The 15,049-nt window shown below is 30.7% G+C and overlaps 1 protein-coding gene, 1 non-coding gene and 1 pseudogene across 6 annotated transcripts; 1 reads left to right on the top strand and 2 right to left on the bottom strand.

Moving 5' to 3' along the window:
• Positions 1-262: 262 nt before the first annotated feature.
• On the bottom strand, positions 263-9,254 carry LOC140675649 (sulfotransferase 1C4-like). Of its 5 annotated transcripts, none has more exons than XM_072910250.1 (9): positions 9,148-9,254; positions 8,341-8,484; positions 8,229-8,266; positions 7,816-7,980; positions 7,331-7,594; positions 6,479-6,578; positions 2,597-2,919; positions 1,660-1,754; positions 263-1,111 (listed from the first exon to the last, which is right to left on the bottom strand). In XM_072910250.1, the coding sequence occupies exons 5-9, from the start codon at positions 7,536-7,538 to the stop codon at positions 800-802; spliced, it is 1,038 nt and encodes a 345-aa protein (XP_072766351.1). In that variant the 5' UTR covers positions 7,539-7,594; positions 7,816-7,980; positions 8,229-8,266; positions 8,341-8,484; positions 9,148-9,254; the 3' UTR covers positions 263-799. The 5 variants fall into 5 exon arrangements, with proteins under 5 accessions (XP_072766351.1, XP_072766350.1, XP_072766354.1 ...); XM_072910249.1 differs by lacking the exon at positions 9,148-9,254 and adding an exon at positions 8,575-8,625; XM_072910253.1 differs by lacking the exon at positions 9,148-9,254 and having other exon boundaries at positions 7,331-7,526; positions 8,341-8,612.
• Positions 4,618-4,779, bottom strand: LOC140675695 (U1 spliceosomal RNA). Its single transcript, XR_012048433.1, has one exon. It is a non-coding gene; the product is annotated as a U1 spliceosomal RNA (small nuclear RNA).
• Positions 7,899-8,788, top strand: LOC140675683 (uncharacterized; annotated as a pseudogene).
• Positions 9,255-15,049: the final 5,795 nt, after the last annotated feature.

The raw sequence follows: 15,049 nt of genomic DNA, 5'->3' as shown, positions 1-15,049 counted from the left end.
TTGAGTGTATGTATGTATGTACATGCTAAGGTCATATGGAGATCAACCTCGTTTTTTAGGTCTAATCACTCTAATTTTTTTATATTATTAAGAGAAAAATCATTGATCATTTAGAGTACAGTTTTTATTAATTCACATCAACGCTACTATTTATATTTTTGGCAAGTTCCATACATTTTTTTCTTGATTTTAATGTGATATAAATTATATGTAGCTTGTATATATTTCTGACTTTAATTTGTATAACCTACTATTAATTGCAGACACATTTCATGGTCCCATTCCATATTTAAATATATTTACTATTTTATTGATAGTAAATTGGAGACACGCAACATCAGTACGCTTATTTGCAAACAGTGACATTTTCATTGAATAGGCACAAACAAATTTCCGACATCAATTGGCTCATTGGCAAATGTTCGCAAACATTTGCAAACATGTTTTATGCATGCTTGACATCTTCAATTATTTTCAACAAAAATTTATCAAATTTGTAAACATTTTTTGCTGGTGGATGCCGATTCAAACATTTATCTAAAGCAGGAATATTAAATAAAAATGTTTTAAACATTCACAAAATATTTGCAAACGTTTGTTAAAAGCTTTTTGATGGACATTTTTAAATGGCTTAACAAATAATAAAATTATAAAGGAATTTTTATATTAAAATAAGTTAATTAAAATTTATTTTTGATTAAAATATATAGTCCTTAGAAAAAATATAAATAAATAAGCGCATTTATTAAACAATCAAACTTTAAGATCAATAGTCTTTTAAAATCAAATGATCAACTTCTTAATTGTTATTGTCTTTATTATTATTAAAAAATGGGAAACGCAGATCAGTATCTCTGAGATTCTGTTTGATCCATTTGTCTGCTCTTTCATCGAGTTCTTCAGTAAACATGTTCTTCCATCCACCAATGCCACCTTTTCTGACAAATTCTCCTTCTTCTACAATGCCACAGGCAGATAACTCAGAGTTGTTTACCATACGATTGTTGCGAAAGTGTGAAATCTTTAAATAATCAGCCACTTTATCTATCTCTTCGTCAGTGTATGTTTTGCCTAAAAATTTTGCTACTTTCTTAATCGCCTCCAGAAAATCCTAAAAAACATTTAATATTTTTATTCGAGTATATGCATATTATGCATCACATAAGAGTTTTGGAAGTGAAGAGAAAGGAGAAATCAGTCAATAAATAAATAAATAAAATAAAATAAATTGTATATATATTATACAGTGTCCCGTAATTGATGAAAACCAAATTACAGCTGGCCAAATTTTGCCTATTTTTTAAAATTCTATTAAAACTTTAAGAGTAAACTCTATCTTGAAATTAACTGAAGAATGCGTTTTGGTAATCTTTTAATTCCAAGTTTAGTTTGTGAAAAGCGCCCTTTTTGCAATTGCTCATAACTCGGAAATTATTGATGTCTCGACATTTTTGAAGAAAATCCTAAGGAAAAAAATCATCTCTAAATGATCTCAAGAATTTGCCATTAACAGATTTTTCACCAATTACGAGAGACTCTGTATATATTAAAGCTTAAAAAGTTTAAAAAATAAATAATTAATAATGTATATTAGATATATGTTTAAAATATATATGTATAAAGCGCATGTTTGAAAATAAAGATAGAGTATATGCTTACATTTGTCATTCCCTCGTAAAACAAAAAAAGAAGATTTGGATGATCTTTCATGCCCCAAGCTTCCTTTATGTGAGACCAGTATGATGACCATGGAGCTAGAAAAACAAATAATTAAGAATCTCTTTCACGTTGACAAGAAATTATTTAAATAAGTAACAAATATATAAGAGACAGATTTTATTACTGAGTAAGATAGATATATTGCTTGAAAATGGAGAAATTATATTTATACATTCGCGATTCTTAATCACTCTTTTGTCTGAGATCTCATATTGTAATTATAAAACTAGACTATTCTGTCATTCCAGATTTCTTCAAAATTTAAATATCTTTCAACAAGAATTATTTATAAAAAAAATTAACTCAAAGTTTTAAAGATATTTGATAGATATTCAAAAAGCCTTGTTATTGTTTTTAACAATATAAAATCTCACTAATCAAAAAATTACAATACATAAAAATATTTAAGATTAAATACAAAATTTGTATTTAATCTTAAATATTTAGACAAAAAAATTTCAGACAAAAGTTGTATGGTTTTGAAGGGGCCATAAGATGGTACATTGGTTTGATCTTGAAGAGTCATTTGAAGGTCACGTGAAGGTCACCTCAATTTTTTTAAATGGCACCCCCTATTTTTTGTTACACATTCTTGTAGCTGACTTCGAGAGCTTTCCAAAACACTATGATAAAATGTTTAAAATACAAAAGTTGTACACATTTCTTAAAATTATGTAAATTAACTTGCATGCTCACAAAAATTTATAATTACAAAAAAAAAAATAGAAACGTCTATCATTAAAAATATAATAAATATAATAAATCTGTGTATAAAAAGAAATAAAAACTTGATATTTATGTTAACTATAAGTTAAATAACAAGAATATCTATAATGCAATACAGAGATCTTTTTTGTCTACATTTTATTCTACTTACTAAGGTCGTTTTCGAAGTAGTTCCAGAAGGCGGCAAAGTCACCGATATAACCCTGAGTTTTGAATGCTTTATTCAGAAAGAACCAAGAAACTGCAACATCTTTAGGATTGCGAGCCACGTAAACAATCTTGCAACCAACATCTAAAAGTCCTGGCAACATGCTGAAGGGAAAATGTGTCTTAATAAACCTGGGCGATGGAATCGCGGCGACAATCTCATAGCCAGGCTTAGCTATGTCAAGACATAATTGCTGTTTGATGGGATCGTCCTTATTGTTTTCAAGAAATTCGCTGGTCACCTCGGAATGATTAAACAGACTAAATCTGAAAAGATATGTATGTACAAATCAAATGATAAAAAATAATAAAAAATTATAAGACTTTACACATATACAAGGTGTTCCATTTTAATTCCTCCAGTGAAATATCTCGAAAAATATGGAAAATTCGAAAAAATGTTTCAGACAAAAGTTGTATAGTTTCTAGGGGGATATAAGATGATGCCATTAGTTTGACCTTGAAGAGTCACATGAAGGTCATTTTGAATTTCTTAAATGGAACACCCTATATATTTTTGCATATTCTTGTAGCTTATCTCGAGAGCTTTTTGAAACACTATGATAAAATGTTTTTTCATTAAGCACTTTTCGAGTTATAAGGCTTCAAAGTTGCAATATTTTGACATAAAATACAAGATATCTCGTAAAATATTTATTTTTCGATTATTTTACCCTAATACTTTTATGCACAGAATAACGAGACAAATCAATTAGCGTAATTAAAACACATAATTATGTTAAAGTAAAAATGTGTAACTGCTAATTGCAAATTCAGATTTTTTTTTAAAGATAACTATGTGTTTTCTTTACACCAATTGATTCGTCTCATTATTCTGTGCATAAAAGTATTAGGGTAAGATAATCGAGAAATGAATATTTTATGAGATATCTTGTATTTTATGTCACATTATTACAACTTTGAAGCCTTATAACTCGAAAAGTGTTTAATAAAAAAACATTTTATCATAGTGTTTTGGAAAGCTCTCGAAGTCAGCTACAAGAATATGTAACAAAAAATAGGAGGGAGGTGCCATTTAAAAAAATTGAGGTGACCTTCAAATGACTCTTCAAGATCAAACCAATGGTACCATCTTATGGCCCCCTCGAAACCATACAACTTTTGTCTGAAACTTTTTTGTCTAAAACTTATGGATTCTGAGATATTTCAGTGAAAAAATTAAAATGCCCTACCCTGTATATACAGCACAATTTGATAAAATAAAAAGATTATAAAATTATTACGTAATTATTGTCTTAATCTATTTTACAAGATTATTATGTAAAATATATTACTACAAAGAAGTAATATATTTTTAAAAGTTTTACTATTTTTTTTAGAATCTGTTTTTTGGAATTAAAATTAGAATAGGAACATTAATTAGATATACACATAAAATATAAAACAGATTTTCAAGAAAAGAATAATCTTAATACATATTCTTACAAAATCAAGAGACGCGGTAGTGTCTTATTAGCTATAAGTCCACGTGTAAGCAAAGATGCGTTCTGTCTCTTATTACGCGAGTCGGATTTGAGAGTATACTAGATATTTTTATTTCTCATATAACCGTTCAACGGCTCGAGTTCTTAGTAAAATTAATCGATAGCTTGGGTTTAAATTATGTAATAAAAGTGTTTTTATTTACAATATTAAAATGAAAAATTATATCAAAATTAAAAAATTAATACAAATAAAAAAACATAATTAAAAAACTTAGCGCTGTTAAGCTAAACAATATGCTAATGAAATTAGCAGCGCTAAATTTTTTATTTGTATTAATTTTTAATTTTTATATAATTTTTTATTTTGATATTTTTGCAAAATATACATAGTATTACACGCGATTATTATGAATTTTTACAAAAAATAAAATCCGACAAATTTTGCGCAAACATTCATTATCGTTCACGATATTTCTGTAATAACGCTGCAAGGAAAATGTTATGTTTAAATTGATCTTATCCGGGATAGCGCGAACGCAGTCCCGACTGCCAAATATTACACGCCCGAGATACCCACTTTAGGGGTATTCGCAAGGGTCAGCTTAACCGTAGTGCAATGAAAAAGCCTCGCCCTGGAGAAACCACCTTCTTGATCACGGTAGCCTCTGCGCCAGGTAAGTATGCCTTCCGTGCCGCGGGATCTCCTTATACAACCTGTTTTACGGATTTCTAATGCGAGAAGTTTGTATCCGAACGCGCCACATAGTGGTTACATCGCTCAACTAAATCTTCTGGCAGCGAATCGTTTAATCGAAACTAGTCGGGCAGTGATTTTACGACTCCTCTACGCCTAACAATAATTTTAAATTCTTTGCATTATTATATTACGTTACATTTCATTTAAATAATTCAATTTTAAAAATAAAGTTAGTATATACAAAATTCAAAAAGTCATCATATTTTTATCTTCTCACGAACTAGAAAATAATACTTTTTCTACCGAAATATTTTAATTCATGTGTCGAATAAGATATGCAAAAGACATTTCTTTATGTAAGAATAATTGCCTTTAAAAAAAAAAAAGTAAGAAGAGGGTACTAAGTCCGGCGTAAAAAACTATGCGTTAACTGTAAAAAAAACTTATCTTCAAAATCGTGTTATTTTATCATAAAAATATATTTTACAAAAATTAATGATATCAAAATATTAGGCTAAATAAAAATAAAAACTTATTAAAATATTTTAACCAAAAAAATTTTACAAAATAGTTGTTTTAATTTTGTACATTATACTCTACAAAAATTACAACATTACAATAAAAAGTTATATACAGTTGGACCTCTTATCCTACGACATTTTCGGTCCGGAATCTTCCCCTTAAACCTCTGATCCTAAAAATTGAGAGTGAGGGTATAATTCTCCTTTTTCTACCGAAATATTTTAATTCATGTGTCGAATAAGATATGCAAAAGACATTTCTTTATGTAAGAATAATTGCCTTTAAAAAAAAAAAAGTAAGAAGAGGGTACTAAGTCCGGCGTAAAAAACTATGCGTTAACTGTAAAAAAAAACTTATCTTCAAAATCGTGTTATTTTATCATAAAAATATATTTTACAAAATGTAACATGCGGTTGTAGCATGAGAGGATTTTTTGTCGTAGGATAAGAGGTTTCGTAGCATAAGAGGGTCGTAGGATAAGAAGTCCGACTGTAATTAAAAAACTTTGCGCTGGTAAACTAAACAATATGCTAATGAAAATAGCAGGGCTAAGTTTTTTAATTATATTTTTTTATTTGTATTAATTTTTATATAATTTTTTTACAATTTACGCATAGTTTTTTACGCCGGACCTTCTTTTTACTTTTTTTTTAAATGTAATATATTAATACAAGACGTATGTATTATATATTGATACAAATAGGTATGATGCATTGTATATTACTTTGAATTATAACATTTTCTAATATCATTCCGCAGTGTACCGATACGTGATCGTCACGCATGAGTGAGTATAAAATGGCCACGTATCTGATTGGCCAATTCAAAATAGGACTTTCTGATTGGCTAATCATTGCTGATGACCTTAAGCATCGGTCGATATGATTGGTAGTGTCCAATCCGAACGTGGCCATTTCGGACGCTTCCTCACGCATAATATAACGTGATATATATATCGCATAATTTAGTTTATTCATCATATTATGTGCAATAAACAATCTAACAGAACTCATACTGTTGCAATGATAAAAAATGTACAAAATAAACAAATTAAAAATAAATTTACAATGAAATATTTATGTGATCGTGTTTACGCGAGTTAAATAAATATATAAATCTTTTATATATATATATACTACATAAAAATATTTTTGTTACATACTCGAGAAAGGGAAAACGCTCGGCCAAATATTTTTTTCCTGCCAACTCAAAATTTAAATTATTGCATAGCAGCCAAATTAATTCCTGGGTTAACGTAGTTCCTAAAAAACAAATAATTTCTTATTTCTTTATCTTGGTCAAACAATATTAATAAAATATTTAATTTAAAAAGATAGCTCATAGTTATATGAAAAACTAAAAAATTTTTTTGAATTCAAGCGCACATAGTCATAAAATATTAAAAAATTAATGAAGACGCTTGAAAAATGTTGGGATGCTAATTTAAAACTATAAATAATCGGAACTTTTTAATTGAAACATATCTGTAAAGATAAATATCTTTGCGATGTCTTTTCCTTTTGACATTTTTATTGTTTAAGTGTAAAATATATTATTGTCATATTAAAAATATAAATACAGAGTGTCCTGTAATTGGTGAAAAACCTGCTAATAGTAAATTCTTAAGATTATTGGAAACAATTTTTTTCTCATCAAAAATGTCAAGGCACCAATAATTTCCGAGTTATAAACGATTGAAGAAGAGATGCTTTTTGCAAACTAAACTTTTTGGAGTTAAAAAATTACCAAAACTATATATTCTTTAGGTAATTTCAGATAGAGTTTACCTTAATAAAATTTTAATTTAAGGCTTAATTACAAAGATATACAATGATAAAAAATTGGAAATTTGATGATGTCTCTCGATATTTTCGCTGAGGAAAAATCGACTTTAAATGATCTCAAAAATCTGTCATTAGCAGGTTTTTCACTAATTACGGGACACTCTGTAAATGTCAATCAATAAATCACGATTATATTTATTACACTTAGTTCTGCAGCAATTGACATATACCTGATCTAGGATAAGATACCACCCATGTGTCCTCTGGCCTAGCTTTGAAATTGTAGAAACCAGTACCCTGTTCTATCCATTTATATGGAAAAAAATATTTTTTTGGTCCCACAAAAACCCAACCTGTCCTTTCGCCTTTGAACATTTGCAGCATTTCTTTCGTTTTCGTCTCTGACAAAAGTTCATATTTTGGAATCTGTTGAGCCATCTTCGTGTTTTAATTCTTCTAATTCTTGATTGCGATTTAACACTAGACGTAGTTAGCTATAATGTTTCACACACTTGCAATTAATCGATAAAAAACTAAATGATTACTATCAAGAATCTATGAATCGAGTATGTCACTCCATAAAGAGATCTGATCACTTCCTTTCTGTCAGCAAGATCTGTTTTCTTTCACACTAATTATCCTGTCTCATTGTTTTTCAATTAACATTTAATATTAATATAATTTTTATCAGCTATAATAATATTTTCTAACTCACCGACGCAGATTAAGATATCAACTTTCTGACAGCCAACTAGTGAATTAAAGAGAGTCCGCTATATACTATTTATAGTACTGATAATGACCTCAAAAAATTCGGGTCAACCGGTTCTCCGATTTACTGTACTTTCTTCTTGAAAAACGCAGCAACTTTTTTTCGATTCTATAAATTAAGATTTAAAGAAATACTAAGCGACGAAAAGATGATTAAAAGTAGACTCATATAGTAATGTTTTTGTAGCAAATAATCAAAAATTTAAAGAAATCGATTTTAATTTAAACACATTAAAAACACATATGTTACAAACTCAATAAACTAACTGAAACGCAAATGAACACAAAAATAAATTCATATTTACTAGAATGTGCCGAAATGATGCTCGAATATGAATTGGAACCAGAAATACTTACCGACGCTATATTATTAGCACGCCGAGTATTACTTCATCCTAAAATATTATCTCCTAGAGAATTGTTAATAATTTAAAGAGTTTGCATCATATGCTAAACAACAAAAGATTACCTGTAATACTAGTACTTAATCAATTTAATCTAATTGATTCCAGCAACTTAAATATATTTTATAAAAACCATAGGTTAGTTTATATCATTGAAATTCCATTACTCGACGCAACCAACTTTATCTTATATAATGTAATTCCACTACCTATCAAATAAAATGAAGAAAATGTTTATGCATTTATCAATCCAACGCACACATATATAGGACTTAGAACCGATAAACTACAATACACACATTTAACAGATCAAGATATAGCGAAATGCAAAAGGTTAACAATGCGATGATCTGTAAGCAAATAAATTTATTATTTCAGATTACGGGTATTCATAGTTGCGAGTCAGAACTGTTAAGATCAGCTAGATTAAATAATATATTAAAAGAATGTGATATACGTTTAATGAAAATTCATAATACTGTTTGTTACCAATTGAAATCCGCGAATTCTTGAATTTATTCAGCACCATGAGGAAACTCTTCACATTTTATGTCCAAATGACAAACCACGTCAGACACAGTTGCATTCGAATGGAATAATCACATTATTGTGTTTAGATTAACGTTTGGGATAAAATCTTTTTCGGTAGTGTCTATTGTGTTAATGGTTCGACTATGTAGTAAAATATTATCGAAAATATGATGCTATTTCAGATAATATTTTACTACATAGTCGAACCATTAACATAATAGACACTACCGAAAAATATTTTATCCTAAACGTTAATCTAAGCACAAAAAAATTATGCGAGGACATCAAAAAGAAGAACATAAATGTTTCGGAGCTTCAATTATTAAATATCGGTAAAGTACCTCATTTGGACATTAATTTATTAAAAGCAGCAAGCTCTAGCCTGAATGAACTGTATAAGGAAGCAGACGAAATAAGTAAGCATCATCAAACAATAAATCTATATGGAAGTACTATGAGTTGGTTCTATTATATAATATATGGCATTTTGATATTAGTCACCATATATATATATTCATAAAATGTTCATTAATAATGGCGAATTCGATTGATATGCACTCGCTCCGTTTCAGTGGCTAGTAACTTATTGTTACTAAACGCACATGTTTGGAGCGGACGGAATCCGATAACGCACAATGCTAATTGGCTAATGAACAATTGAACCTTCTGATTGGCTAACCGTGCTGGTTACCTTAGGCATCGGTCAATATGTGTGGTTGTGTGCTATCAGGATGTGTGCTAACGGGACCCTCCCTTTGGAGCACGTAGTTTTAATACCACAGACTTCTATGTATTATATAGAGCGCGTTCGGGGAGACACTATTAGCGCTAACAGTATCATTCTATCTTTGTCACTCATTAAAAGTTGAACAAAGATAGAACGACGCTGTTAGCGCTAATAGTGACTCCCCGAACGCGCCTATAGAAGTCTGTGTTTAAGGGTCGACAGGACCGACGAGAAAATTCCAGCGTCACTGTCACCAACATTGAGAAATGAATTCTTATTCAATGTATTGGTGTATGTCTGTATACGTACAAACATTATTGCATTTCAAGAGAGACAAAGACGACGTTATTGTCTTTCATTGTCTCTCCTTAGCAAGCGGTGCTACCAACATCGATTCGTTAGCTGTACCTTAGGTGCAGATAGCGATATCCGCTTCTACAATATTTAGCTCATAAAGAAGTTATATTTCTTTCTGAAATTTTTTTTATATATTCTTTATATAATAACGCAGGTTGCTACAGAGCCAGATTTTGCATTTTTGACTCTAAAAAATTTATAATAAATTGATTTCGAATTCAAGGCGCAGCTACACCTGACTGCGGTAACTTTCGCGATCAGCAGCACATTTTTGAAAATTTTATTTTGATCTTTTTCTCAAAAAATCGCTCTGTAGCGACCTGCGAAATATCCTACTGATTACGAATATCACAATTTTATTAAGATTCTCTTTGTATTTTGGCTGTAATACTGTTTTTGCAAAACAGTAGTTTGCAGCCGGCCGATAGGAGTCTCTACATTGCCTCCTGTCGACCCTTAATACTAAAGCTCCGTAAAGTTAGCCGAACCACTTTGATTTTTTTATAATTAAAATTAACTAATCGTTTGGTCATCGTTTGTTCATGATTGGTCATCCAATTAAAACGTTTGGTCATTTATCGTTTTTTTTAAATTAAATAATTAAAATTTCGAACTAAAGTTAGCCGAACATTTTTATTTTTCGTCCAATCGAGTTAAACAAGAACTTATTCGATGCAGAATCGTTAGGTCATCACGAATAAATTCTTTACAACGTTTGGTCATCCATAGTTTCCATAGAAACTTCCACACAGTACTGTCAGCCTTGGTAATTTCTACGCTCTCAAGTTTTGTTATATTTTTTTATGGGGACGGGGCGAAGCCCCGTCTCCCTATGCATTCCCATCTAAGCATGTACTTTGCAATGCATATACGATTCCACATGGGTTTGCAACTTGCATAGCTACATTATTAAAAAGGATTTATTTAAAATTAAAAAAGATTTATTTAAAATTTTGTATAAGTTACTAAAACGCATGCGCGCGTGACCGCAGCGCACGTCCATATCACTATACGTCGCCCGTCGTCATTTTACCGCACATGATTTTTTTCATTTTTCGGATAAACTATGGATGACCAAACGTTGTAAAGAATTTATTCGTGATGACTTAACGATTCTGCATCGAATAAGCTCTTGTTTAACTCGATTGAACGAAAAATAAAAATGTTCGGCTAACTTTACGGAGCTTAATACTGACTCGAGTGCAGTTACTTGCACAACATAGTGAATTTAGTAACTTTTTCAGTGCCCACATATGTAATATGCACAGACTTTTATACAATAACTAAACCACCTTCCTTATATATTAGACCTAAAAAGTGACCCCGAAAAATATGTACAACATTAATAGGATAAAGAAAAGGAGGGGATAGATATATAATATGGCTACTATAGAAAACTCGTGTGTGAGTGACATTGCTTTAAATTCAACCAATCAGCGTGACTGTCATCCTATTAATGATGACGCATACACATAAGTTTTGTACATATTTTTCGAGGTTATGTATTTTGCCGGCGTTAGCAGTCTAGCTATATATAGAAGTCTGTGGTAATATGCGACTTGTAAATCTTGTAATCAACAAGAGAGTAAAGAGAAACCTATAACCTAATCAGCATGAAAAAAAGTAAAACATTAATAGATTTAAACGGGTTTTTGCGCATTCTGCTTGTCCTTTGTATAATATTATTATATCCTCTAATAATAATATTTTGCCTGCCATATTTTTTCATTAGAATACTACAAACTCCAATTTGCATTGAACTGCACTGATGAAAATCTCATAGCGAATTCGGTCACCTGCACTAGTGTACACTGAGTGCAAATGTTTTCAGTGCAACGTGTTCGATCGACAATCCCTGTTCAGTGTACTGCACTCTTCGTATTCGATTATATTGCATTATTATAATACACATCTTATGGTATGTTCAATGAGTGTCGCACTACTTATATTCGGACATATAAAGCAAACTACACAAGTGCAAAGTTTTTTGGGACGGGATCCGATAGCGCACAATGCTAATTGGCCAATGAACATTAGAACCTTCTGATTGGCTAACCGTGCTGGTTACCCTAGGTATCGATCAATATGTATGGTTGTGTGCTATCGGGATGTGTGCTAACGGGACCCTTCCGTTTTTTGCACGATCAATTTTGACAGTGCAATTATTATCGCGGGGAAGTAACTGTTAGGTAGGAATAATAATGGAGCGATTTATGTTTTTAAGCGAAATATTATAGAAAGTAGCAGTAGTGATGAGGAAGAAATAAATTTGATTTTAAATAATTTAAAAGTAGAAAGACCAAAAATAAAAAATTTTTTACAAGTTATAAATGAATATTCGAATGAAGAAATAAATATTTATATATTATATATATTTATATATAAGTATATACATATATATATATATATATATATATATACAAAGTGTCCGATAATAATCGTCCCACCTCTCTAGGATTAATAGAGCAGGTTAAACTGAACATAAAAGTCCTCTACCATTTTTCCTTAAAGGGTGTTGCTCGAACTATCGAACACCCTGTATATAGAGGATAGGCCATTTTAACTTTCCACTGAAATATCTTAAAATTCATAAGTTTTAGACAAAAATGTTTCAGATAAAAGTTATATGGTTTTTAGGGGGACATAAGGGTGCCATTAATTTGACCTTGAAGAGTTATTTAAAGATCACATGAACGTCATGTTTAATTTTTTAAATGAGACACCCTATATATTATTGCATATTCTTGTAGCTTATCTCGAGAGCTTTCCAAAACACTACAATCAAATGTTTTATCGTGAAGTACTTTTCGTTATAAGGCTTCAAAGTTGCAATATTTTGACATAAAATACAAGTGAGTGACCACTTAATAGTTACTAAGGGATTTTCGAGTCTAATTGGTTTTGTGCATTTTACTCCAACATCCCCGATTGCAGGTTTCAACTGCCATTGCATTCGACACAATATTCACGGATTAGTGACTCATTTTTATCATTTTTATTGTTGACTTTCTGATTTTAAATTTGAACTGTACATTCGTCGGAGACTGTCCAAAAAAAATCATTGTTAATAGGATAATTACATTTATGTTTTCAATATTTATTTTTATTTTTATTATTTTTATAATTTATTTATATCTTCGCCAAAGACATTTCACTTATTATATTTGCGCTGATAAAAACTCAAAATAGAGCTCAAAACGTTCGTCGTATTCAATTTACATTGTTAGTTTTCGGGATAAGGTCGATTTTATGAATATTTTGCGTTTACGATAATACTTCCGTAAATATTTTTATACCTAATTGTTACGTCCAGACTCGAAAACCAAGAATGAGATAATGAAAGGACAGAACTTACCCTTGTCGAAACGCGTAAAACCTTAACGCTTTCGACTCGAACGAACTGTGCAAGGCCGGACCTGGTCAAAGACCTCGAGGGTCTCTTTTACTAAGTCAGTAGGCCGTTCGTTCGGTGATCCTTTTTCGGTAAAGGAAGTTAATCCCTGTTACGCGGGACGGCACCTTGTGCGATCTGGGAGTCAGGGTTTTTGAAAGGTTTAATAAATTTGATTAAAGTTTAAAATTTTTAATTTTTATTCATTTATTAAATGAAAATGAAAATATATATAAGTATATAGTTTCTAAAAAAATACTACCATTTTAATTAGTCTAATCAATCTTATTAATAGATTGAGTGTGTGTGTGTGTGTATTCGCGGGTGTTACATCAGTTCGGAGGGACGTCAGTCAGGTAAATTGGAAGTGGAAAAATAAAAAAAAAGGATTTATTACCTGACTGGTATTTATACAATAATATTTAAAATTCTAAGGGAAGGGCCAGGAAAATAATTATGCTTTTTCGAAGGTAATCGTGGAAGGGGGGAATTTCTTCCAGAGAGCCTCTATCGGAACGGCGAGGGGATATCTAAGGGGAGGAACCATGGGATAACGGATCCCGCAGGGTTGTTCGCAAGGACGAAGTGTAATGTTTTCAAATCTACAGGACCGGGCCTGATTGTATACGAGCCTTTTGGGAGGGGATGTCGGATCCCTGGGAGATTATTTATTAAATATTGGATAGGATAAGAAAGAGGCAATAGGAGATGTGAATCAAATTATAAGTTATTTTATATAGGTGATGTGTCGCAAATATATTGACATTAAGTACATTAGTAACACTCTATAAAAAGACGGGAATTATAATAAAAATTTGAACGTTTCGATTCATGTTTTGAATCCTCTTCAGCATAATATATAAAATAAATAAGTAAATTATAAATAGATAAAAACGAAATTCATGAGAACGCATCGCATAATAAAGGCGTAAGCAATGTATGAACTAAAAATCGTGATCGTATTCGCATGATTAAATGGATCAATGCATTAGAACCGTTGTACATATTTGTTGCATGTTAGTTGTATAAATTACATATATATAAAACGATCCAACTTGTTCGGCTCTTTTATTGTTTACACGGCTTGCATAATAATTTCGTGAGGCAATTCTCCGAGGTTTCCAGACCGAGGGAGGTATGCAGTTAGATTGAGGGGTTAAGTCTGTATTAATAAAATGAGTATAATAAATATCTGTTTGTAATAAAGTTATTTACCGCTACTTTGTGTATAATGGTGGTGACTCAGAAAATGCTTATAGAATATGCATTCCGTTTGCGTGTTGTTAAATCTATGGTATATGTATCGCGCAACTGATATTTAACGTGTGGTTATGCCGATGGTACAGGTGGTAATGAGCTCAAGGGCGAAAAATACATTTAAAATGGAAAGAGTTAGATAGGTGACATTAGATCTTAGGCAGTTTGTTTATTATATCATCGTAAATAGCTGGCAAACATTCTATATCTGTTTGTAAATTTATGCTGTTTATTTGTCGTTTGATGTATAACATTTCAAATATCAGTCTTTTTGTGTAATAGAGCTCATTGTCTAGTATTTGTGCATTGTCCCAGTCAAAGTCATGATTGTATGTTAGGCAGTGGTCAGTGATCACTGATTTGTTGTTATTGGGCTTCATTATGTTGGTCTTATGTTCTTTTATCCTAGTATTCAGCTTTCTGCCCGTTTCTGACCAACATATGAAGCGTCGCAATTTAGACAATTAATTTTATATAGTTAGAATAGTTTCGATCTAGTCAACAAATTATC

Source organism: Anoplolepis gracilipes, unplaced genomic scaffold (genome assembly GCF_047496725.1).
Source record: "Anoplolepis gracilipes unplaced genomic scaffold, ASM4749672v1 Contig20, whole genome shotgun sequence".
Taxonomy (NCBI): domain Eukaryota; kingdom Metazoa; phylum Arthropoda; class Insecta; order Hymenoptera; family Formicidae; genus Anoplolepis; species Anoplolepis gracilipes.
Note: the sequence above shows the minus strand (reverse complement) of the source record. Positions and strands in the feature narration are given on the sequence as shown.